This window comes from Petromyzon marinus, chromosome 72 (genome assembly GCF_048934315.1).
Source record: "Petromyzon marinus isolate PM22_M1 ecotype Great Lakes invasive population chromosome 72, UKy_Petmar_22M1.pri1.0, whole genome shotgun sequence".
Lineage (NCBI taxonomy): Eukaryota > Metazoa > Chordata > Hyperoartia > Petromyzontiformes > Petromyzontidae > Petromyzon > Petromyzon marinus.
This window is the reverse complement of record NC_133738.1, coordinates 7,160,291-7,185,753: the sequence shown is the minus strand read 5'-3', so window position 1 is coordinate 7,185,753 and position 25,463 is coordinate 7,160,291. Positions and strand designations below refer to the sequence as shown.

Sequence of the window (25,463 nt, the reverse complement as noted above, 5' to 3'; positions counted from 1 at the left end):
CTCAACAATTCATATCACTCAACACACACACGGGTCATTAACAAAAGCCTAAAACCTCAAGTCAGTAAACCATCCGTGACTGTGAGAGCATCGCAACGACCGAGTGAACAGTCCATCGTTTATAAGAGTGTTCATAATTTTCCTCGTTAAAATTTTTTGTTGGGGCTGTACTTATAATCGCATAAGTTACCAACTGATCCATCAATACGGATTCATTCTTGGCACCTCTCCACGGAGCGCCGCTCACGGGGGTGAATAGCGTGTTCAACCGGTTTCCCTGTCAGGGATCTGGCCACAATTAATTAAAAGATTGGTCCAAGATAAGAATCCCAAAGGAAAACATTGCGGCCATTGAATCGTGGATACGGTCACTTGGGAGTGTTTGAGTCGTTCGTTTTTAATTGCATAAGCTTGCTGACGTATCCATGAATGAACATGACGAATCTGTGAACACATATGTGCCTTTAGGAATAATAATGGTTTGCGTGTATTTTAACATGAACAGCGTTGCAAAATAATCAATCGTCCTACTGTTAACGTGACAAGAATTTGCATTAAGGGTCGCGTATGATCAATGACCGAGTGCCGTGTTGTGTAACAATTCAAGTATACGAAACTGCATATGATAGAGTTAAGGTTTGGGTAGAATAGTTCTGCGTGTTTTAATCTCTCTCTCAACAACCGATTAATTGCGTTACGCGTCGGGAATTAACCACAGATGCCGTTATCGAAGTGAAACAACGCAATTGTGATGGTTACCGTGTTAATGCTGTGATGAAATTCCGAGATTGAGAGTTCTCATATTATCCAAAAAATAAAGTTTAACTAGAAAATAAAATTGATTCAAGTAGAAGGGTTGTGTGTGATTCTTTCCGTGATTCTGCATAAGAATTGTTCTGCGATTGAGATCTGAATCTTGGGGGACCTATCATAAGTACTCTAACACACATGATACATTCAGTGCATGCTAAAGCGAGAATAATCGTATCCTTATTGATAATACGGAGCCGAGTTGACTCCCTCATTCACGCTCACACCTGCATAACTTCATACGATTAATTGTCTCATCCCGATTGATAACCCAATCCTCGTCAGTGAGGCTGGGCCCGATTATCATAACGACCTGCATTATCATAACCACACCCGCTCGCATAAATTAATACGATTATCTCTCGAATTAGCATAATTTATATACATAATTACACAAATTAACATAATTTTGGATACATTATGCAAATTTCAAACTTCATTTAATTTTCATTATTTTCATCAAATTTTCATAACCTGCATATACAACACTCTCCATGGACATGGATAGTCGGGGGGTGGTTTGCTGATCCAGTGGCGGTTGGTGGACGACCTTGGCTTTGGTGATGTTCAAGGGAGACAAAGGTGACCACGCGTGGTACTGCCCACCCACCCCCACTCCTTGTGTGCCATGCCGGCCTTCATAGGTGCTACTCGTTTCCAGCATTTGCCTCAGCAGAAGTCTGCTAAGGGTGTACGGGGATATTTGTGAATACCTCTACAGTCTTATCTCCCACAGCTCCAAGATTACGTAGCCATCAATGCAATCATATTTAGTCAGCTGGGAAGAGTAAGACAGAGTTCATTCGCAAATCAGTGGGGTATCTCTCAATGGATCGCCCTGTATTTGGGTGATTTCTCAAGGTTGTGGTTTATATGTTAAAGGTGGTTACAGGTGTTGGTGGTTTGTGGTCATTGTAGGAATGAACGCTTTGTTACAATGTCGCTTTTTTATTAAATGGTATATGGGCAGCTACACGAGGTTATTTTGTTTTAGCCAAATGAGAGTCTGTAAGTGGGTGTGTGAGATGGTGGGTAATTGAATCAGTGAGTGGATGAGTGAAAAAGTGACACAATTCTGAGATGGTTCATGAGTGAGTGAGATGGTGAGTGAGTGAATGAGTGATATGGTCGGTGAGTGAATCGATGGGTGTGTGAGATGGTGGGTGAGTAGGATGGTGGGTGAGTGAATGAGTGAGATGATGCACGAGTGAATGAATGAGTCGGTGAATGAGGTGAGGTGAGTTAGCATGAGGTATGTTGAGATAAGATGACGTGAATTGAGATGAGGTGAATTGAGGTGAGATGAGGTGTATGAGGATGAGATGAGTTGACATGTTAGTTGAGATGGACTTTGACCAGCCGCCCCTGACGCTCACACGTCAGCACTTTTCATACCAAAAGAACCAAAGAATAGTGCAGTATTTTAAGATCACAAATACGACAAATGCATGCATTACACCATGACCATGGGACTCCGGGAAGAGACCATGGACGACTGCCGGGCAGGCGGCTCTGAGACCTCAGACTGCAGCTGCCCCAAGCCGTCCAACGTGCGGTCGGAGGTGCCGGCCATGTATAAATGAGGTGGTGGTGTTGGAGCACGCACACACAAAACCGGGCGACTTACAATACTTACCGGTGCGGGTGAGTGTGTCATCTCGGATCAGGCTTCCTGAGGGGAGGGGGCTGTGGGGTCTGTAGGATCCCACAGGACCCCGCTCCTCTGGGAAGTGGTACAAACCTGTTGTGGGCAGTTGTGTGTGATGTGGGTCCAGGGCCTCCTGAGGTGAGTGGACTGGGGGGTTGTTAGGATCCCACAGAAACCCGCCCCTCGGTGAGAAATTGTATAAAAGGTGGGACCCAGAGAGGGCAGTTCAACCAAGCCAAGATGAAGAGCCAGTGAAGAGAGAAGACTGACTAGCCAGACCCTGGAACTCCTCTGACTCGCTGCCCTTTACAGGGCCGGACAGAGCAAGTAAATGTCCGACCCCAGAGCCGCGAGAGCCGATGTCCTTCTAAGGGCCAGAGTCGTGTGGCTGGTGGTCGAGACCTGCGCCAAAGCTGGGCCAGGTCAGGTAGCCTCCGGCGAGGAGGACTAGAATAGAGGGAGGTAGGGAGTTAACGTGGGGCATTAACTCGGGGAACACTTCCCTCTATATAGAACGGGTGAAGAGACCGTTACCTCTTCAAGTGTCAAGGTCGCTACTGTTGAAGAATTTGTAATAAATACGTGTTGCCTCAAGACAACAGACTCCGTCGTCATAAAGGCCACTACAGCTGGGGTCAGGAGTGGTTTTACCTGCACGAGATGGATACGAGGATGACAGTTCATGCGCACGAACCAGGCCAACTTGACGACTCTGTAGACGCGGGTCCGCTGGATTCGGAGACTGAGTCCTGGGCGATGCCAGTGCTTCAACAGCCGCCGCAGCCGCCAGACGCACCGCCACAGTCGGGGGATGGGCTCCAGGATGCTTACTCCTGCCTCGCTGAATTGCTGCTCGCCGCTGCCTCCATACTGGAAGAGATTACTCGGGCGGGAGGAGCGGTCGCGGGAGAGCGGAGGGCTGTTCCCGACACCACGCCGCAACTTAAAATTTCCGCCATTTCTGCAACAAGCTCCGGGAGTGGCGGGGGCCAGGCGCACCACGTGTGAGGCGGAGTCCAACCACTGCTCGCCATGTCATCCCCAAGCGACGGGCGCAGCCGAAGCTAACCAGCAATCTCCGCGCCAGAAGTTCTGCGACCTACAGAGGGAGCCGCCATTGCACTGTACAACGGTGCTGTACGGGAACATCGGCGGCCGGGAACGGAGCAGACGTTCCAGCAGTGGCTGCCCATTTTTACAGCTCTCACAGCAGAGGGAGGCGACTGGGGTACCATATCACTCATTAACTCACTCACCATCTCACTAACTCATGCACCATCTCACATGGTCACTTTACACTCATACACTCACTGATTCAATTACCATCTCACACACCCACTTACTCACTCTCATTTGGCTAAAACAAAATAACCTCCTCGTGTAGCTGCCCATATACCATTTAATAAATAACGACATTGTAACAAAGAGTTCATTCCTACAATGACCACAAACCACTAACACCTGTAACCACCTTTAACATATAAACCACAACCGTTGGAGCAATATGAACCCAACATGCTGGATCCGTTCTGTGCTTGTGGTTTTTAGGTAAGCTACGGCTGCTACGGCCATCATAGAAGCATCTGCAAACACATGTAACTCCTTCCGTTGGGTTACGGAAAAGGATGTGGGCATGTAGGAATGTGGAATCTGCAGCTGCTCAAGTGCCTGTAAGGAATTTCTCCAAGTTTCCCATTCTTGTTGCAATTCCTCCGGCAATGGGCTATCTCAGTCTTGTGTATCAGCACAAAGGTCTCTGAGTATCCAACGGCCTTGAATGGTGACCGGCGCTACAAATCCTAGTGGATCGTACAGGCTGTTTACCATCGACAAGATGCCACGTCGCATGTAAGGTTTCTCTCCAATTGATACTCGGAATGTGAATGTGTCTGCTTTCAGGTCCCAACTCAGTCCAAGGGTGCGTTTGATTGGTGGTGTGTCGACATTAAGGTCCAAGTCTTTCAACTCTTTTGAACGATCGTCTGAAGGAAACGCTTTTTTCACTTCTGCGCTGCTGGATGCTATCTTATGAAGTCTCAGGTTAGCAGTTGCTAACATTCCTTGCGTCCTTTGGAGCAGATCGATGGCTTCTGAGGCCGTGGGCATTGACTTAAGTCAACGTAGAAATCTCGCTCTACAAATCTCTTGGCGTCTTCCCCAAATATCCGTTCTCCTGCTTGCGAGGTCCTCCTAAGACCATAGGTGGCTACCGCTGGGGATGGGCTGTTGCCGAAGACATGCACCTTCATTCTGTATTCAACAATTCAATCATCGACGTTGTTTTGCGGTTCCACAGAAATCTGAGGTAATTTCTGTTGTCTTCTCGGACAATGAAGCAGTGGAACATTTGTTGAATGTCGGCTGTTACGGCGATTGACTCGTTTCTGAAACAGGTGAGTAACCCTAGGAGACTGTTGGTCAAGTCCGGTCCGGTGAGCATTACGTTGTTCAAGGAAATACCCTTAAATTGAGTACTGGAATTGAACACCAATCTGATCTGATCCAGCTTCTTTGGGTGATACACGCCAAAGTTTGGTAAGTACCAGCATTCCTGTCCTTTTTCTAGAGGAGGGGCTGCTTCAGCGTGACCACTCCACTGTCAAATATGTTTTTCATGAAGGACACAAAATGCTTCTTCATCTCTGCTTTCTTGTCCAAGGTATGGCGCAATGAGTTGAGCCGTGAGAGGGCTTGCTCTCTATTGTTGGGTAGCCGGCATCTGGGATTATGAAATGGCAGAGGGGCAACCCAACTGTTTGACTCATCTTGGAAGAACTCTGTCCATTATTTTCAAGAATTCTTTATCCTCTAGCGATGGAGCAGGTTTGTCGTCGTCCTTCCTTGTCACGAACACCGTATGTCCAACATCATCTTTCAGCATGGAGGTCTCTTCGTAAGTCTGCATGGTACAGCCTTGACTTCTCTCTTCGAATTTCTCTTTCAGCGTGAAGTGGTTGGGGCACGATTTGAAGAGCGACGTGCGTCCAATCGTGAGCACACTTGTTCTGAATGTGCTAATGAGGGTTGCTTTGTGTGTTCCATCGAGACAGACATCACCGACGATGACCCATCCTAGGTCGAGTCTCTGGGCATAGGGAGCGTCGTGAGGTCCATTGCGTTGATCGCGAACCTTGTGGACTCTCAGCATGTCCCTGCCAAGCAGAAGTAAAATCTGTGCCGCGTGATCCAATGGCGGGATGAACTCTGATATGGGTTTCAGGTGTGGGTGGTGACGTGCGACTTCGGGCATGGGAATCTCACTCCTGTCGTCCGGTATCTCATTGCACTCTATCACCATAGGAAGGGCTAGCTTCATGGTGCTATCCATGGTTTCCACCATGAGGCAGCTCGCTCTTCTACCCGCTGTCTCCATCAGTCCTGAGCATGTTCTGAGTGTGTATGGAAAGGAATTCCCACATACGCTTAGCTGATCAAAGAACTCTGATCTTGCCAAAGACTTGTTGCTCTGGTCGTCCATTATGGCGTACATCCTTACTGCCCTTTCAGGATGTCCTTTGGGATACACTCGGAAGAGGCGTATCTTTGAGCAAGATTTTCCTTTGAAGCCTTCTCCAGACTTCTGTGCATTTGGTTGTGATTGACGAAGTGAGTGCGGCGGTCTCGCCTTGCTCCCCGCCGTGCTCTGCTTCGGGATCAGAAGCCTTAGTGCCACTGGGTTTGGAGTAAAATGCATGCAGAGCAGTTGCGTGTTTGTCGCTGCCACATTCCTCACACTTGACATCTGCCTTGCAATTCCTTGCAAGGTAGTTTGTAGAAGCACAGCATTTGAAGCACACTCCAAATTATTTCAGCATGTTCTTCCGCTCTTCCAACGGTTTCCTCCTGAACTCACGGCATTTCTGGAGGGAGTGAGGTACATCATGCAATGGGCATTGCTTTCGTGGATCCTCTATCTTCTTCTTTGTGATGGTTGCCAAGACAGAGTTTGCGAATATCGTAGGAGAGACCTCAGTCTTGTGTACAGAAATTGGCACTCTCGCTGTTCCTCATTTCGCCGTTGCTCTTTCCATTTTTGGGAGATCTGGACTGGAAATCCCCGTGGTGTCAAACATGAAACTCGGGTCATTTCTGGTCCTTGCCAGGTTGCGGATAAACTTTGAGAAAAAAGAGAATGGCGGGGAATGCAACTCGATGCTCTGACTTGTATCTTGAACCTACTGAAATTGCCATTTGCACGTCAAATGGCAATTTCTCTACGATGGGGTTCACGCCATGGTAGGTATTCAAGAAAATTAGTCCTGGTAAGTGGGGGTCAGCCTGGGCTGATTCAAGCTCCATCAAAAGATCTCCAAGCTCTCGAAACCTTTTATTGTCTCGACCAGAGATTTTTGGAAAGTTCTGCAACTTCTTGAAGAGAGCCTTCTCAATGGTTTCCGGGCTACCATCGCACTCCTCGAGCCTCTCCCACACTGCATGCAGGCTTGAGACAGGGTCGTCTGTTTGCCGACCGGATCCTCTTTGCATACTCTGCAGAATCGTTTCCTAACCATTTCACCAACAGGTCGAGTTCTTCACTTGCAGAGATGTCTGCATTTCGGATTGCATTCCTGAAGGTAGATCTCCAGGCTCGATAGTTCTCAGAGTGGTCATCAAACTGAACGAGTCCTGTGTTGATTAGTTCCTGGTGAGCCAGGTACCTAGCAAAGTCCCCTAAGCCTGCTGATCCAGGGTGTGTCCATACTGGTGCTTGTGAGGTGCCATTATTGGCTGTATTGCCTTGCATGCCGTCATTCGCGCTTGCGTTGGATTGTGGGCCTAAAAGGTTTCGATCTCGTTGGTTTGATCCCTCAATGTGACTGTCTGGAATGTGGGTCTGACTTGGTGCATCCATGTCTAACCCCACGTGTGCGATGCTGAGTCGGCGACTAACTGCCAGGGCAGGATATGCATTTCCACCATTCCCGTAGACAGCATTCATGTTCACTCAGTATGGAGATGGCAATGCCTCAACGACCACCCTTTGTTCAGTATCATTTGGTGGAGGAGCATTGGTGAATTGTTCAGATCAGTCCAAAATATTATTTCTGGTAAGTTGATCATGGTCCTTGACAGGTATCTGAGTGCCAAACTCACTCCAATTATCTTCATTATCCAGATTGGCTGCTGCTTCGAGCACCTCTGCTTGGGCCCTTGCAGCAGCCGCTTCTATTTTGAGTTGTAGGGTACTTAGCTTAGCATCCAGCTCAATTTTCTTATGTGCGGCAGTAGACACTAATGTACTCTCTTGCTCTTCAAGCTCTGCTTTCTTACGAAGAGCGGCAACTGTTGCTATACTTGCTTCTTCTTGTATACGGGCCTTTTCAATTAGCATGGCTTCCTCTTCAGCCATGTAGGGGATACGGGCGTTTGCTGCTTCTGCTGCTGCATGTACCTGAGCTGCTGCCGCACGTGCCTGAGCTGCTGCCATACTGGTAGATGATATCTGTGAGTATGCTGAGCCTTTAGATCTTGTGGTGGACTTGGATGAGACAGAGTGCTGAGATCGTGTCTCTGTTAAGCCCTCCACATGGTCCATTGCGTATTGAATCACTGCCTTCACATTATCATCGAGCAGTTCAACGAAGTGCTCTTGCATGCGCACTCCCTCGATGCCCTCGTCTGTTTTCACCTTCTTCAGGAGGGAGATGTATTTATTTGCCAGCAGCTTGTAGCTTGAGCTGCTCACCTTCACTCGCTGTATGACCCGCTGAATTGAGACCACTGTGTCTCGGGCGTTTTGAGCTTCAGATGTCTGCTTAAACCCGGTCCCATGCCCTTTGTATCCTGGCATCAAGGTCCTGCTTCTAAGCATCATAGCTTTCCAAGGCCCGCTGTGTCAGCCTGACCTCTCTTTGGGGCCTTGGACTCCCTTTGTCCTTTTGAGGCAGGATGGGAGGTCCTGGATTACTTACATCACCTGCTTCAGCATCTCTCCCTGCTGAACTGTGGCTTTCCATGCTGCGATGCTTGCAACACAAATTTAATGTAGACTCGTTGCTGAGCTGGCTGCTTGAGAGCTCCAAGCCTGAGAAGCTGGCTGCTTGAGAGCTCCACGTGTGAGGAGCTGGCTGCTTGAGAGCTCCAAGCCTGAGGAGCTGGTTGATTGAGAGCTCCACGTGTGAGGAGCTGGCTGGGAGCACCAAGAAGAGTGTCTTTTTACTGTCTCGGCCTTGCTGTGCGCTGCGTTGCACCGCTACCCGAGTAGATAACCTCGCATCCAATAAACCTTCAGAGCCAGGGTGAACATCCGACTCCAAACGTATTTAATGAATTGAACGAGGTAAAACTGATGGAAAAACACTTCACAAATACGGCATCTGTTAATATTTGGAAATAGCAATACAATGAATGAACACTACAGCATCATAACATTGTCTTAGATAACATGAAACTCATCAATAGATCCTGGATGGACCAGGCACCTACATTAGTACTGAATAGCTATACAAGAGAATAAGCTAGTGTGTTAAGGGCACATTGTGTGATCACCATGATGCACCCCAAATGTACAGCACTGCACATAACACTGACTGTGGATGAGATATTTCGTCATCCGTGCTCTCAAGATCGCAATAAGGTTACATGGGTACGAGTCTGAATCGACTTATTCAATTAGAAGTAACATTTACAAGGCAAGTTGCAGGCTTCGTTGTTAACTAGGCCTCATATTTATTATAACAATTTAACAGCATTCTAAAGGCATTTACAGCATTACAACGGTAATTCTAACATTCTAACAGCATTTACAATATTATAAGAACATAAACGGACTTACAGACAATGCTTCTTAAAGTCCCACAATGAACAGTTACAGTTGTCTTCACGGAGACGCTATTTGTGCCACCATTTTGAACTCTGTGTAATGGCTGGCCCCTGCCTCGTGGCTGAGAGGCTGTCAAATCGTAACTTCCTGGTCACGTGACCAAACTCAGCATCACAAACAGGAAATGCCTGTGTACACACACCCCCTCTCCTGCCCTAAGGCAGAAAATCAATATTCATGTACAGTTGTATCCAGGGAATGCCATGTTGTCTTGGTGTGATCTGGAACTGTTGTTGTGTTGCTGCCTTGGCCACGCTTGCATTTAGTGTTGAAAAATCGGTATAAAGTAATATACGATTGCAAATAGTAGTTATATACTTTGTTTAATTAGTATTGATCTAGTTTCAGTGATTTGCACACCTTTCCTATATTTTACACCCTGATCAGTTGTCTGGACTGTTTGTTATTGGAACTTTCTGACCCGCCCCTACTGTAAATCTTTGAAAAAGTGCTTCATAACTCATTGGATTCCTGCAGTATAAATAAAGATGCTGATTCAGATTATATGTATGTATGTTGAACTTCTTTCGCACCGTACATAACCAACCGTGCTAATCGGAGGTGCGGGGTGAGGACAAGAAACCAAACACAAAAATCAGTTTTAAATAAATATGTTTTAACGTACGTCATATCCGGACGCTGCTATATCTGTTATTTCAGAATGCTTGTTTGAAGTCGCTGTTTGAATGTAGCAAAACCGTATGCAGCTAAACCTGGGCAAGACAGAGTACATGATAGTTGGCTCAGGGCAGCTGTGGTGCCGCAGCAACAGAGCAACTCTGCCGGAGCTGCTATCCCCTCGCAACCCCCCACACGAACACACACACGTACCTCCACATAGGGCCTCGTGGGGGAGTCACCTGGCTCCCTGGGTTTTCACCCGAGGGCCCCCTCGTGGGGATGTCCCACGGTTTCCCAGTGCCAGGAGATTGGCCTACCCCCCCAGGCCGAATTGCATTGTGGCCCCGTGGATTAACTTAAAATTGTATGGCCACGTCGAGCTGACTGAGCAACCGCGATGAGCACACACTGAACGCAGGGGAATAGGGCAGTAGGGAGAGCCAAAAACACCTATCGAGTGGGCTAGAGCTAAAATGGCAAAGCAACGGCAATGCGCAAGTAGGAGGGAAATTCCTGCACGAGCGCGTAGTCAAAGGGTGAGGAGCAGCAGTAGACGCAGTGGCTCTCTATGGGGGGCACGGGTAATAGCCCGATTGGCTGCACAGTACAATGCCACCCTGGGCCTTTGAAGTGAGGGGATTAAGCTACGGGTAACCGCCTGATTGGCTGCGCGTATTAGGGGCGATGATGGGGGGCACGGAGAGGCATTCGATTTGCTGGGAGGGTAACAGAACTTGGCCAGAAATAATTTAAGAGGGAGGTAATGAGGGAGGGAAAGAGAAACGGTTAAGCCAGTTCTCCTCCAGTCAGCGAGCAACCCAGTCTAACTAATATTGGCTCCGGCCTACGTAATATTTAGCCTCAGACACGCTGAGAATAAACCGTTAGTGATCAATAACAGTCTCGTGTGGTTTCTGCGAGTGTGGGGAGAGCGCATGATGGCGTGAGTCCGCTCGTCGTAACACGGAGATTGTCGCGCGAAAAACTATATCGGGGCGACCATTGTGTGCAAATTCGGCTGACGTTCCTCCGTCGTTGTACCCGGGTTTCGTCGTGCGAATCTGGCCAACGTTCATCCGCCGTTGTGTCGAGTTTGCGCGCGAATCCTGTCGCCAGTATTCATCATTGCGCAGAGGAGCCGGAGGGCAATTGAAGCATTTCTTTAATTCCCCAGTGTGCAGCAATACTCGTTCTAAAACCAATCCCGAATACTCTCCCCACCGCCCTTTAAATCATCTCTATTACATTCTTGCAGTGGAAACGCATGCGCGAGTCACGTCACTGCCCTTTGACCCCTGACCCCCCCGTTCCGCGCATACGATTGGTGCGCGGCGCCGTGAAAGCGGCGACGCCGGATTTGAGTGGCTGCATGTGCGCGAGTGTGAGCAACAACGTGCGGGGAGTCTCCTAATAACGTTTGTAGGAGTGGACGCGGGGAGGCGAGGGATTAATTGCGCCGAGGAGCAAGGCGAGGGATTAATTCCAGGTGGCCGAGCGCCAGCCCCGAGTTATGCCACACAGGGAGGATATGGAGGGGGTGGGGTCGCAGACTCGAGGGGCCGCGGCGCGAGGAGAGGGGTCGGAGAGCAGCAGCCCTCCCCCAGATGAGGTGTCGGGGAGCGGCAGCTCTCACACGAGTGAGGAGCCGGGGGTCAGCATCCCCAACAATATACCCACTCCTTCCCATCCTCTCCTCTCCTAACCCTCTCCTCACCCTTCACCCTCACCATCACCCTCCACGCTCACCCGCCACCTTCCCCTCCAATTTCCCCTCACCCTCACTTCACCATCTCAACATCCCCCCTCTCCTCTGTTTCTTGGGTTTCTGTCTCTCCCCATCCTCAGGATGCAAGACTCAGATCCACGATCTTCAATGGTTCATTCAAACACCACACACACATCCCAGGGTAGAGAGGCTGCAAGAATCTCTGCCGAACCTCGTGGATCACCTCCATGGAGTCAGCGCGGTAAAACGCCAGGAGCCCCCCCTCCCAGTGCAGGTGAAGCCCGATTCTGTGGGGGGTAGGGCCCCCTTTCACCGACAGTGCAGTCTTCACTCCATCATGAAACACTGAGAAGTTGTCGTCACATTTCTCTAAACACCAAGACACGTCGCTCCCTCCCAGCAGCTGTGCAACACCACCCCCTTTCCGCGGGATCGTCCCGTACGCGACTCCAACCCGCCACCACCGCACATCCCCCACGTCCATCTCCCAGTAGTGGTGGCTTGACGAGAAGCTCTCACAGCACAGGGCTTGTGGCCAGTAATCAAACCGGTGTGGGTGATCGGGGCGACCCTGGGAGGCACGAGTCCGTGTCATCGTCCTGAGATCCGAGGAGATATGGAGTTGGTCATGAGCTGAGTTTGTGTCCAGAGTCGGTGTGCGTCCGTCTGTGACAACAGCGATGACAACATCACTACAGAACACCGTCATCACCATCATCCACCAACACCACCATCACCACCATCAACATTACCATCACCAACCATCATGTTCACCATCAACAATAGCATTACAAACATCACCATCAGCAACCAACCTTGCCATAAATATCATCGATGACAACAACATATACATAACCATCACCACCATCATCATCAACACTATGAACATCAACATCATCACTATCAACAACATCACAACCATCATCATCACCACCACTAGCACTATCACAAATAATCACCATCACTACCATCACCTCGACCATCACCACTATCCCCATCACCCCAACTCATCACCATCTTCATCATCATCACCAACGCAACCAGCATCATTATAACCATCATAACGACCATCAAAATCATTGTCACGACCATCAATACCATTATCACCATAACCAAAATCATCATCACTATTTCCAGCAGCGCCATCAGCAAAACCATCACAACCATCACCACCTATATTATCACCAATGTCACCATTATGACCATCACCACGACCATCACTGCTATCACCACAACCAACACCATCATTCACCAATGCCATGACCGTTCCCATCACTCACATCACCAACATCAGCATCATTACCAACAACAGCCATTCGCCACTAAGTGGCGGTGACATCACCACGACGCATGTGCCAGGCTATGTGCACGTTGAGGCCACGTGAAGTGTAGAACACCCACTGGCAGGAGGTCATGGGGCAGACCCAGGTGCCATGGGTCGACTGAGATGACTGGCCAATGCACCACTATCCTCATTACGACCACTATCACCATCATTTTGACCATTACCAGCATCAGGAACTCATTTGAGGTTGAAACTGCCCAGTAGACACCCTGGACTGGATAGAATATCACCTGCAACTGATATTAGCCATGGCGAGTAATCAAACCCAGGTAACTGGGTTCGTAGTGTAGTGTGGTAACCACTATGCTACCGCTCCCCCCACGCATACACATTCACAGGCACACACTACATCTCAACATCACAATTACCCCTGACTCATGCTGATTACTTACACAAGAACACCACACTGAGTATCATGGTTTTGTTCAGTCGTGTCCTGGAATGAGATGTGAACAAAGACAAAGATCCCCTGTTTAGCCTCAACAGACCATTGGGGCAAGTGCTGTTAGCGAGCGTCTATGAAGACCGGCACGGCACACGAGAAGGTGGGTGGCCAGCACCACGCCCGACCACCTTTGTCTCCCTAGTGGCGAATTTGTTGAAACACCGCATCAAGTTCCATGATGTAAATTTAGATAAATATTCCGCGTGTTGCCTTAACAGACTGTCGGGGCAAAGCAGCACCTTTGAAAGCTGGCACAGCACATGAGGGGCTGGGTGGCCAGCACTACACCTAGCCACCTTTGTCTCCCTAGTGGTGATGTTTAAACACAAAACTAGGTAAGCATTTGAAGCTGAGTCGACCTCGTACACACACACACACGGTGATCATTTATTGTGAAGATGGCCCCATCACCCATGTTTCACGGTGAATAACTCACACAGGAATTTGGCCACCATTCTCTCGGTGCCTTTAAGCGAGGCAATGTCCTCTTGGCTAGGACATGAGGGTGGATCTGCTGTAAACCTCCCTGTCCTGTGAAAGCATAACAGACATGGCTACAGTCTCACGCAGAGCATCGTCACTCACAGGATCATCACAGCTCCATTACATAGACACTCATCACACAAAGCGTCATCACTCACATCACAATTACAGCATCACCACACAGCATTACTATCACCACACTTAGCATCATCACATACAGCACCATCAGACAGCATCAACACACACATCATCACCACATACACCATCATTACACACAGCATTATCACATGCAGCTTTACTATCACCAAACATAGCATCATCACATACAGCACCATCACACAGCATCACCACACACAGCATCATCACAGACACCATCATCAAACACCATCACCACACACAGCATCACCACGCACACCATCACCACACAAACCATCACCACATAGACCATAACCACACAAACCATCATCACACACAGCATTACCACACACAGCATCTCCACACAGCCAATGTCTCACTGCCCGCACCCCACACTCAGTCCCATATTGTCGTTTGTCGAGTCGTGAGTGAAAGTCGTCTTTTACCTGCACGTCTCCTCCAGGTGCCCCTATGGCAGAGAGAGAGAGAGAGATGCATTACTGTGACTCTACCTCCAATCCCTTGTGATCAGTGGAGTTCCCACTGCAACACCGTGGGTGGAAAATAAACCCCAAAGTCTTGGCTTATGACCCCATGATCACCAACACTGACTTATGGGGCAAATATTTCAGAGTGAGGCTGGTTGATAGTCAACTATAAACTACTATTTTTATTTTTCCAGGGAAGGCCGACGGAGCTATGTAGCTCGTTTTCAGAAGCGACCTGGCCACAAATGATAGCTCAACGAAGTGGGTCATCTCGTGGAAATTTATAGCAGCCCAATACTCTAAACGTACGTTTCCAAATGTAGAGGGGAGAAATGTAAACTCAAAATATATATGGATGTCAGGGTTGGGATTAAATCCCGGACCTTCGGTATACCAGGCGAGGTAGTTAACATTTCGCCACCCCTATGAGGACCAACATGAATTTGCAGGGCAAATATTTCAGAGTGAGACCGGTTGATATTGATCTGTGTTGAGAGGAACGTAGGACTAGTAGTTTCTGGAGTTACCAATGCACATGGTGCAGATCTTGTAGAAGTGATGTTCAAGACACAATGATATCATCAATAAGTGTATGAGACCGAATTTATTTGAGCATTCCTAATATGAACAATGGAGGTCGCGCATCCAAGTGGAGTTACACAAAGTAAGAAGCAGAGATGAAATCAGCTTGTGAGCAGGCGCTGGTGGATTGTTGCATCGCGGCATCATGAAATGTGGCAATGGGTTGGGGAGGCCTTCATCAATAAGTGGATAGATTATCGCTGATGGCAATCATGAATACCGTGTACATTGTTGTTGTATGGTTGATTTAAAAAGTGCAATTCCAATAACATTTATTTATATTCACAATGAAACAAACTTAATGGGAATCTGTTAAAGGACGGAAGAGAGAATTAATTTAACTGAGAAAATATGAGCTGGGCTTCCAAATGGCAGCCACTGGAGCTGCGATGCGAGTCCATGAGTGGAGCTGTGTTCTCAAGCCCAGTGGATGCGAGCTCTCATTCAGTAGCCTCCCTCTGCTGCTGCTGCTGGTGAGAGGGCTCTGTGCCAATAGCGACACTGGAGACTCATCGCTCACCTGCAGGAACGCGAACGAGTCCCTCTCCTGCGCTAGGGCCTGCAGGCGTGTAGCTGCTGCCTGGAGCTCGCTGATCTCGCGCTGGTAGTGAGCGATTTTCTTCTCGATCTGGAACAGCAGCTTGCGTCCTTTCTGCTCCAGTTGCTCTAACGCCGCCTTCTCCTCCGCATCCAACGCTGCTCTCGCGCTGGCGAATCTGACCGAGATGGAAGCCTTTTCATCTGTCATGGATCCCTGCAAAGAGAAAGAAATGTCACCTCTGTTCATTAAATGTCTGGTCCTTTGTGAAATTACATTCAGGTGTCCGGACAGTGATACGAGTCTGCAGCACTGAGGCCTCCTTCTTCCTGTGATAGCGCTACTGTGCATTGTCAGTACAACACGATTCGGGGGCTATGAGGCATTGGAATAATCAAATACCATCAGGAGTACATTTAGGGTCTGTGCCATTCTCATTGCGCAAGGCTATCAGGATGATGCTTTGCCTTCCCATGAAGCGAAGATAAATCTGGAATTTGCCTAGAACAAGTAGAGCCCTAAGGAATTTTTAAGTTAGGCCAATTCCTCTTCAAATGAATATTTTGAATGTGAGAGAAACCACATATGTATGGATGAAAAGAGGGGATCATGAAACCACTTGCCATACTGGCACCTGGCCACTCTAATGTCTAATTGGTTTCACTAAAAGAGTGTACAATATTCTACGTGTGATCCGCCAACTCTGACACCAGAGTATTGGATAAGAGGTACGTACCACCTCATCTGAACAATATAGATAACAGACGTTGAAGTGGTAAGTTGTATGAAGATATGGGAATGTGGAATTTCCACCACTGATTGAGTTTCTCAGTGGAGACGAGAACCACCTCGTTGCTCGTCCTGATTATTGAGGTGCATTAACCGTTGTGTTTTAAGTCCCACAATGTGTTTAGAACCAATGGAAGTCCACTTGAATGAATAGAGTTGTCCTCCATCACAAACCCTACTCAGGGTGGAGTCATGGGGTCACCGAGTCTGGCCCAGACACGGTACCTGCACGTCCCTGCGAGCGGCCTCCATCCGCCTAACGGACTCCTCCGCCTCTCTCCTCTTCTGCTCCACCGCCCACGTCTCCTCTCCCACTTGTTTCTGTGAGAGACGTCACCAGGGGAGACTCCACTCACTCTCTGAGCATCCCCTCTCACCCCCACTCCACACAGACCCCTCCACAGTGATGGGGACAGGAGCCCCGGTGCAGCGATGGAGGCTTGGGGAGCAAGCGCTGCAGGGAACTGATTTCACGAGGAGCTCAAACCTGCGCAAGTCTACCTAAGTAATGGGTAGGGCTGCCTGAGCAGTGAGTGGAGCTATCTGAGCAGTGGGCAGAGCTACCTGTAGAGTGAGTGGGGCTACCTGAGTAGTGGGTGGGGCTACTTGAGCAGTATGCAGGGCTAACTAAGCAGTGGACGGGGCTACAGGAGAAGTGGGCCGGGCTACCCGAGTAATGAGCGGGAGTTACCCGAGTGGTGGGCGGGGTTATCCGAGTCGTGGGCGGGGCTATATGAGTAGTGGGTGGACAGGGCACCGCAGCGGCGAGATGTTATCTGCCTTGCCTGCAATACAGGAGGATGTGGGTTCGAACCCGTGCCTGATGCCTGTTTATGCAGTTTACATGTCTCTCTCCATGGTCGCATGGATCTTCCTCTCGGTCCTCCAGTTTTTTCTGTCCACGTTTTTGAAAGTGCGTTTAGAGCATTTGGCTGCTATATATTTAGATCTGATAAGCCACTTCGTTGCACTGTCATTTGTGGCCACGTTTGCCTGTGAAAAAGAGCTACATAGCTCAGTGAGCTTCACTTGGTGAAATAAAAAAAGTTTTAGTTTAGTTTTACATGGCACAAGGAACCGCTGCTATGTGACTGTTGAGCGTCAGAGAAATTCGGTAGAGAGAATATTAATGAAAATATAAATGCATTCACGAATAACTTGGTCCGTAAAAATCAAGCGACATTTCTGGAACGCCAAGTCCAGGGACCCGGTGGCTGCTGTAGGGTGCGGCGATAAACTGAGACAGACCGGCACGAGGCTACCAAGCGGTGAGCACTGCGGCTCACGCAGTCCCAGTCGTTTCGCATTTCGTTTACATTTTGGGGAATGCTCTTCTATTCCACAAACCACTTTTTTTGTATACAAACCACAGTCTGTGTACCCACGCCATTTTGAGAAAACATTGTACGCATTAAAGTCCTTCAGCTTCTTTGGTTCTTTCGGTAAAGTCACGTAGAATGAGAATAAAATTATTAATTGATAAAATAAAATATTATTGTGTTATTTTATTATACTATTTTATTTTATCAATTTATTATTTTATTCTCATTCTACGTGACTTTACCGAAAGAACCAAAGAAGATGAATCCTTGCAGTCACGACAGCTTTAAATCGAAAATTAAAGTCCTTCAGTTTTATAAAATATACTAAGAGCACATTTATACATTTGTCAGATAACAGGATTGATAATGACATGTTTTTGTATTATTTCTGCACTGACAACCTCAGCATACTTTATAATAAATCAAGGTTGTTAAAATTTGAAGAAACAATGGAAAGCTGAGAAAGGAATGATATAATATTTATTTGGATATTATTGTTCAGTTTGTACTGGGACATGATGACTTCACGCAGGAGGGGCTCCTGCTCACACACGCAGACCGTCTCACCTCCCGCGTCTTGTGCTCGTCCTCCAGCGTAGCCACATCGTGACCCTTGTGGTCTCCTGCGATGATGCAGGTTGTGCAGACCAAGCTCTCGTCCTGTCGGCAGTAAAACTTGATCCTCTTTCTGTGTGGCTTGCATTTGCGGTCTTCAGGATTCGTGTCTGGATCCACCAGAATGTGGCTCCTTAACTTCGGGTTCTCCTGATGAGGCTTTACATGAGTCACACAGTAGGACATGTCACACCTGAGGCAGGTCTTCGAGGCAGCGGTCGTGCCATCGTTGCAGAAGTCACACAAGACCATGGTGGCCATTTTCTCTGCAGCACTGCGCTGCTCCACCAGGTTGGCGAGCGTCACGCTCTTGTTCAGCTGGGGCCTCTGAGGGAAGGTCACTCGGCACTGTGGGCAGGAGAAGGACTCAGCCGCATCCCAGGCGCCCTCCACGCACTTGAGGCAGAACGAGTGGCCGCAGCTGAGCGTGCAGGGGCAGCTGAAGGCGTCCAGGCAGATGGGGCAGGTCAACTCCCCTGGAGCCTCGCTACCGCTGGAAGCCGCACTCGCCATGATCCTGTGGCTCCACTCAGAGATAGGTGCTGGCTGTAGCTCAGGCAGTCTCTGGCTGTAGCTCAGGCAGGCTGGCTGTAGCACAGACAGTCAATGGCTGTAGCTCCGGCAGTCTCTGGCGACATCTGAGACACTAGACTAGGAACAAGCTACGTAAATGTGAGGTAGGTTAAAGTACAAACTCTTTTAGTTTGATTTGCATATAATGAGGCGCACCCTGTAATGTGTTGACTTTTGACCAGGCAGAGACGTCTCGGTGCCAGAAGTAGCTAAATAAAGACTCAGCTCACCTCATCTCAATTTACCTCATCTCAACTAATCTGTCAACTCATCTCATTGTCAATACACTTCTGTGAAGGTTGGTTCTTCTTGGACCTAACAAAATTCCCTCTTGTTGTCCACACAGCTGCTCTCACAATCAACACCTACCCTCCAATTACACAAACTCATGAGCCCCACCGTCACGCAGAGATGACGTAGGTTGTCCTCTAACAAAGTTGAATTCACCTATCAAGCTCCAAATAATCGTGACCCTTAAAGACGCGAATATCAGAACAGTTGCGCACCAACAAATCCTGGTGCGTCCTTTCCAGACAGTCCAGAAAGGACGTCGGAGTTGCAGTTGAAAAAGTCCCTCCAGTCTAAGTTCTACTCTTAAGTTCAGTCTAAAACAGGTCCACAGGGTTCATGAAGTTTGTCCAAAACATTGGCCACGAATAATGAGCCTGGCACGGTGCACCGCCAGGGACTCACCACTCAAAGCAGGTGGCCTCCATGGGCACCGCAGGTGTCCTCAACAGTCTGAAATGAAAAGAGCTGCTGCAGGATTGTGGTTGGGTTTCTCGCACATTCAAAAACACTAACTTAAAGAGGAATTGGCTGAACATCCCAAAACAATATTTGAAAAGTGACTCATTGAGGCTTTACTTGTTGAAGGACAATTTACGCAGATTTCCCTTTGCTGAAAGTTACAGATACATTATGAGAAGATTGCGACCTCTAGGGCAGTGTCGTCGCCATCCACGAGTCGAGCGGTGGCTCGAGTGCTGCCTCGGCGAGGCTCGCTGCGTCTGTCAACAGCGGTGCTAATCTCAACAACTTGTTTTATATTTATAGCAATACCTTTTCTCAATGTGCTTAACATAGTTAAATAAAAAGGTTACATAATACAATGATATGGATGGCAAAGACGTGTTAAAGGCTGAGGAATTGGTGACTGCGATAGGGGATACTTAGAGATCACGAAAGGGTAGGGGTAGGGAAGAGGAAGAGTGTGACGGTGTGTAACCAACTCTAGCATCACTACATGATTACCTCCACCATGGTGAACTATTTTGCAGGCCGGTCGGCTCCACAATGCGGAATAAGCAGCGACACCCATGGACCAGGATTTTAAGCGGTGAAGCAATTTTACTTCTGTGCTTTGGCCAGGTTACAGACAGTAGGGTGAGATGTGTGTAGGCCCACCAACACGGCCCGACACCCCCAGAACACACAATTCAACACAGACACACGGTTCTATCTAAACCCACTCACGCCTATGACTTTGCGTAAGCCCGACACACGCACAGCCTCAGTAGTGGTGGACGTTATGCGTTTCACCATTTCACACACAGCACCAAAAACAACACCACTGTCCACATCCACTGTAGACAATCCGCGGACATCCCTGAATAACCGTACCACAATCAATCCACGGGAGTGGGAAACCAGCACCGCGGTTTTTGGCATCAGTCCAGGAGGCCTATAGTATGCTGGATCTTGAGTCCTGCTTTCTCCCTTGTGATCCTCACACCAGGCATTGGGGTCTTTGCTTCCACCCCAGGGTGAGCTAGCTGCCTTGCTCGCTCAGCTCACTGCTATTGGTGCTGCTTCTCCCGCTGGTGCTGCTTCTTTTGCTGTTGCTGCTCTAACAGTCAACCCCCTTGCATACTGGAAGGTGCCAATGGGTTTTGGCCATCCAGCCCCTAGCTACATCCAGATAATTTCAGTTTCAAATGAACCAGAATCAGTCGAGTCAGACTTGTAGGCTCGTCTCTCCAGCATCCCAACACAGCTTCACATACTGTACCATCATTGAACATCACTGTGAACCACGTAATATTGTATCCGTGACAACGAGATTGGGTAATGGAGAAGAGGTCAGGCTTTACTATAGAGAAAGAAAGAGGGTAAGAAGTGAGGCTGCTTCATGTACAGGGGCAGTGTAGAGTCTATGAACAGTGTTGAGACTATGGGCTGTGTTGAGTCTTTGGGCAGCATTGTGTCTATGGGCAGTGCTGAGTCTATGGGCAGTGCTGCTGAACCTATGGGTAGTGCTGTGTGGTGCCACAACGGCAAAGCCGCTCCGTCGAAACCGGGGCCGTCGCTGTGCTGCTGCGACCGAGAAGCCACCCGGCTCCCGTCACAGCGCTCTCCCCGCCATCCCCCCCCCCCCCCCCACATAAGCACACACACACACTCACGTAGGGCCTCGTGGGGAGGGGGGGCACCTGCCCTGAGTTTTTACCCGAGAGGCCCCCTCGTGGGGGTGCTCCACGGTTTCTCAGGGTCAGGGAATTGGCAGCCCCCCCCAGGCCAAATGGCACTGCGGCGCCGTGGCTTAACTTAAAATTAAATGACCATGGCGAACTCACTGAGAACTGCAGTGAGGACATGCCCAGGACACACGCAGACCAGCAGACAGGTGGAGAGAGGGGCAGCACGGGTTAAGCGTCTCTACCCGTGATGCACCGCGGATTAACGTCCCTACCCATGATGCACCGTGGATTAACGTCTCTACCCGTGATGCACCACGGATTAACGGCTCTACCCGTGATGCACCGCGGATTGGCGGCGATGATGCGGCACCGGCTCGCTTTTTGAGTCGTTGCACTTGGTTAAACAATGGGGGGGCGGAGAGTCAGAGAGGGGAGGTGATCGAATTGGATAAGAGGCCAACGGGACGGTGGTGCGAGGGCTTTGAAGGGAGCATAAAAAGCGATGCTTTGGGGAAGCACGGGGCCGTTTTTTCTGGCGATCAACAGGAGGGAGGGATCGAGGAGCCGTCACCTCACTGTTACTCGCACGTCCGTGAGACGGGACAGAGAACAGCCAGATTCCGTTTAGAGCATCATCTTTCCGCGACCTCCATCGCTGCGAGGTCGGACCGTAAGTACAAGGAAGAGAGGTAAGACTAAGGGGCGAAATTCTGAGAGAAAATAGAGAGCGGACAGGCCGATTAAGTATCAGGCAGTAGAGAGATAGGTTAGACCTGTTCTGCTGGTCCGTACTGACACGCACAGTCTAGTTTGTTTATTCGTGGAGAATAAATCGTCCATAGAGTATAAACCGTGTCGTGTTGTCTCTGTGAGTGCGAAGGGTAGTGCGTGGTGTGGCGAGCCTGCACGCTGTGGTTTCTGTGTTTACGCACGGGTGTGTAATTTTACTCGTGCGTGTGCGCTCATCGCGCCTGTTGAGTTGCGAGCCTGCACGTTGTGATTCCTTTGTTTGCGCACGAGATGGGGTTTCACTCCGTGGGCGCGCTCACCGCAGCACGTCCGCCCCTGAACCCGCGTAGCGCGTCGTAGGCGTAAAGCGGTCAGTTCTACTGATTGAATCATGAATACGCGGGCAGCAGCAAAGTCGGGGGTACAGGGGAGCGAGGAATTGGGGGGCGGTAGCCCGCACCCGACAGAGCAGTCGGGGAGCAGTAGCTCGATCACGACGGAGGAGTCGGGGGGCAGCGGCCCCGACAATTTGGTGTCAGACGTGGTACAAACCCCCACAGCCCCACGGGAGAGAAATGCGGTACTCCACACGAAAATAAGATATGTGTTTACAGGCTCAGGGACCCCTTCATGGAAAGCGTTTTCCCGCAACATCATAGGGGCTAAAGAGCTCAATGGTTGGACAGACGCGCAGGCGTTACGACAATTCACTATTAATCTAGACGGGCGGACAGCTGATTTTGTCGAGGCACTACCCGCAAGCACCCAAACCCAGTTGGAAGAGTTGATGCACCAACTCCACCTGTTTTGGCATGCGTAATGTGAGACAGGCCAAGACGGCCTTAGAGGCGCGCCACCACCAACCCGGCGAGGATTTTCGCGATTACGCTGAAGACGTGTGATCGCTAACACGGATCGCCCGCCCAGAGTTCGTAACAGAGGCGATTGGCGAGCTGGCCGCTGACAAAATCCTCCGATATTTAGCCCGCACCGCGTGGTGGCAGCCTAAAGTGAGTGGTATGAGCCTCCCCTTTAATAGCCTCGTCAAGCGCGCACTCGAGTGCGAGGAGCTGGCCAGTGAGCGCGCGCATCTTCGAGGGCTGGGACGAGAGCGTGCCATCGCAAGCCTGTTCCCGGGGGGGGGGAGAGGAGGAGGGAGGAGGAGGAGGGAGGAGGAGGGAGGAGGAAGGAGGGGGGAGGAGGGGGGACGAGGAGGGAGGAGGAGGAGCGCGCCAGTACGGTAAAGGGTCGGGCAAGGGAGCCTCCAGGACCCCGCGAGACAACCCCGGGACGGGTAGCAGGGATACAGACGGGCATAAGGGATATAGCCGGCCAGGTGACGCAAGTAGGTGACAGGGTGACCCACGTACATGAGGAAGCGAATAAAAATATGAAAACCATCCAGTCCGAGATGGAGGAGCTACGCTCCACAGTAGGGGGGCTGGCCGGGTGGGTGTCCCAGTTAGAGTCCGACCTTGGGCAGCTGCGTATGGGAAGAGGGAGAAGGGATGGGCAGGGGGCCTCCTATGGGACCGCCCCCTGGGCATGCTACCTGTGCGACCATTGGGGGCATCTCGTGAGAGACTGCCCTCAGATCGCCCGCGCTAGAAACGCGCCAGGGTTAAACGCCAACGCCCCCTAGAGAGTGGACCATCTAGGGGTGCAATCGACGTGGTCCCGACACAAAACGACGATAGTAGTAATGGTGAGCGAGTGACCCCCACACAGATTCCTACCACAACACCCAAGGACGCGGTGAGGACGGGCGACTGGCTATGGGAGCTGGTGGCGGGAATCACGGGGGCCACATCGCTGGTAGGACAGGTGAATGGGCAGCACACCCGGATTCTACTGGACACGGGGGCGGTGGCCTCACTCGTGAGCCCCCGCGCACTGCAGCGTGCTCGGGGTGGACGTGGGCCGCCTGCATGCCCCGGATCGCGTGCTGCACATGGCGAGTGGAGCCGGGATGGGGCTGCTGGGAAGAATCTCCCTCGAGGTCTGCCTCGGATACCAGACGTGCACCCAGGAATTCTACATCTCAAGTGTGTTGTGCCATGAGTGTATTGCAGGTGTAGTGAGTTCGAATTAGGTGCACACACGACTCCTTGGGAGGCAACGCTGATTTATTAGAACGGTAAGTAATATAACACTGCACATAAGATGGTGACCACCGACCTACTCTAGCTAACACATACTTCTCAAATACTCTAGCGTGACCCAGCCAGGTGGCTACTGCCAGGTCCGCTGACTGGAGGCTTGACTCTTCTTGGCGTCTTCACGATGCATCTTCGTTCTTGATACGGGCAGCCTCGAACCTCGTGAGGAGGCTGCTTATATGGGCCTCGGCGTGCCCGGGCCCCACCCCGGCCACGCCTCTCTTCGAGAACCCTCTCGAAGCCCCCCTGCTGTCCACGTGCCCTCCGAGGTGCCCCCTAGGCCCCCAACCCCCACTGGGGTCCAGTCACGTGTCCAGCCGGGTTCACAGAGAGTGCCACGGCCTCACACCACCCTCGTGGCCTCCCGGAGCCCAGAACCGGCCCTGACGTCATTCCCGCCTCCAGCCGGGATGACGTCATGCGTGTGTGTAGACCCGCGTGGTCATGACGCTCCCCCACATAGTGACGTCACGCTTGTGCGTGTGTACACAGTAGTGATTCTACAATCACTACACAGGTACGGACCTCCTGGAGAAACTAGGACTCAACGTACAGCCCCGCCAGCGATGCGCCATAGTGGAAAGCAGCGGGGAGCGGATTCCTTTCCTGGGACAAGAGCTGAATCGCCCTCGCTTCACACCCGTGGCCGCTACCCTGGTGTCGGCCGTCACCATCGGCCCGCTCGCCGAGATGCTGGTACCCGTGGCAACCCCCTCCACTGACCCCGCACACCGATCATCGGGCGAGGTAATGCTAACTCCTCACCCGGAGTTGGCGGCGCGGTACGGGGTTGTGGGATCGGCCACGCTGGTCAACGCAGACGGGGGCCGACTGTTCATGCGGGTATTTAACCCACACAGTACCCCAGCAATGCTATGGCGACGCGCCACGGTAGCCACCATACACCCCCTGCACGCGCGCCACTCTAACGACTCGGTGTTTGCACTCTGGGCGGAGGACCCTGGTCGCCCCGAGGACAACCAGGACCTGGCCTGGCGAGTCGGCCCGACTCCCCGAGCCGAGGTCGTCCCCTTGCACAAGGCGTTACATGTGCCTTGGGCAGATTTACCTAAGGGGGAGGCCGATCAGCTGTGCGGGTTATTGCAGAAGTACGCCAACGTGTTCAGTGAGCACGATTCAGCGGTGGGCTGGACTGACCTTGTTAAGCACCAAATTGACACCGGTGCAGCCCGACCCATCAAACTCCCCAAA

The 25,463-nt window shown here is 50.4% G+C and overlaps 1 protein-coding gene across 3 annotated transcripts in view; it reads right to left on the bottom strand.

The window, feature by feature from the left end:
- Window positions 1-8,698: 8,698 nt before the first annotated feature.
- LOC116957312 (E3 ubiquitin/ISG15 ligase TRIM25-like) overlaps window positions 8,699-25,463 on the bottom strand; it is a 31,229-nt gene continuing 14,464 nt past the window's right edge. For 2 of the 3 annotated variants that reach the window (XM_076055731.1, XM_076055730.1), the window contains 6 exons: window positions 18,323-19,684; window positions 16,659-16,754; window positions 15,627-15,860; window positions 14,483-14,505; window positions 13,855-13,949; window positions 8,699-12,294 (listed from right to left, as the gene is read on the bottom strand). In XM_076055731.1, the coding sequence (XP_075911846.1) occupies window positions 11,744-12,294; window positions 13,855-13,949; window positions 14,483-14,505; window positions 15,627-15,860; window positions 16,659-16,754; window positions 18,323-18,883 (1,560 nt within the window). In that variant the 5' untranslated portion in view covers window positions 18,884-19,684 and the 3' untranslated portion in view covers window positions 8,699-11,743. Of the gene's footprint in view, window positions 12,295-13,365; window positions 13,410-13,854; window positions 13,950-14,482; window positions 14,506-15,626; window positions 15,861-16,658; window positions 16,755-18,322; window positions 19,685-25,463 lie in introns of all 3 variants that reach the window. The other variant, XM_076055732.1, reaches the window with a different exon arrangement.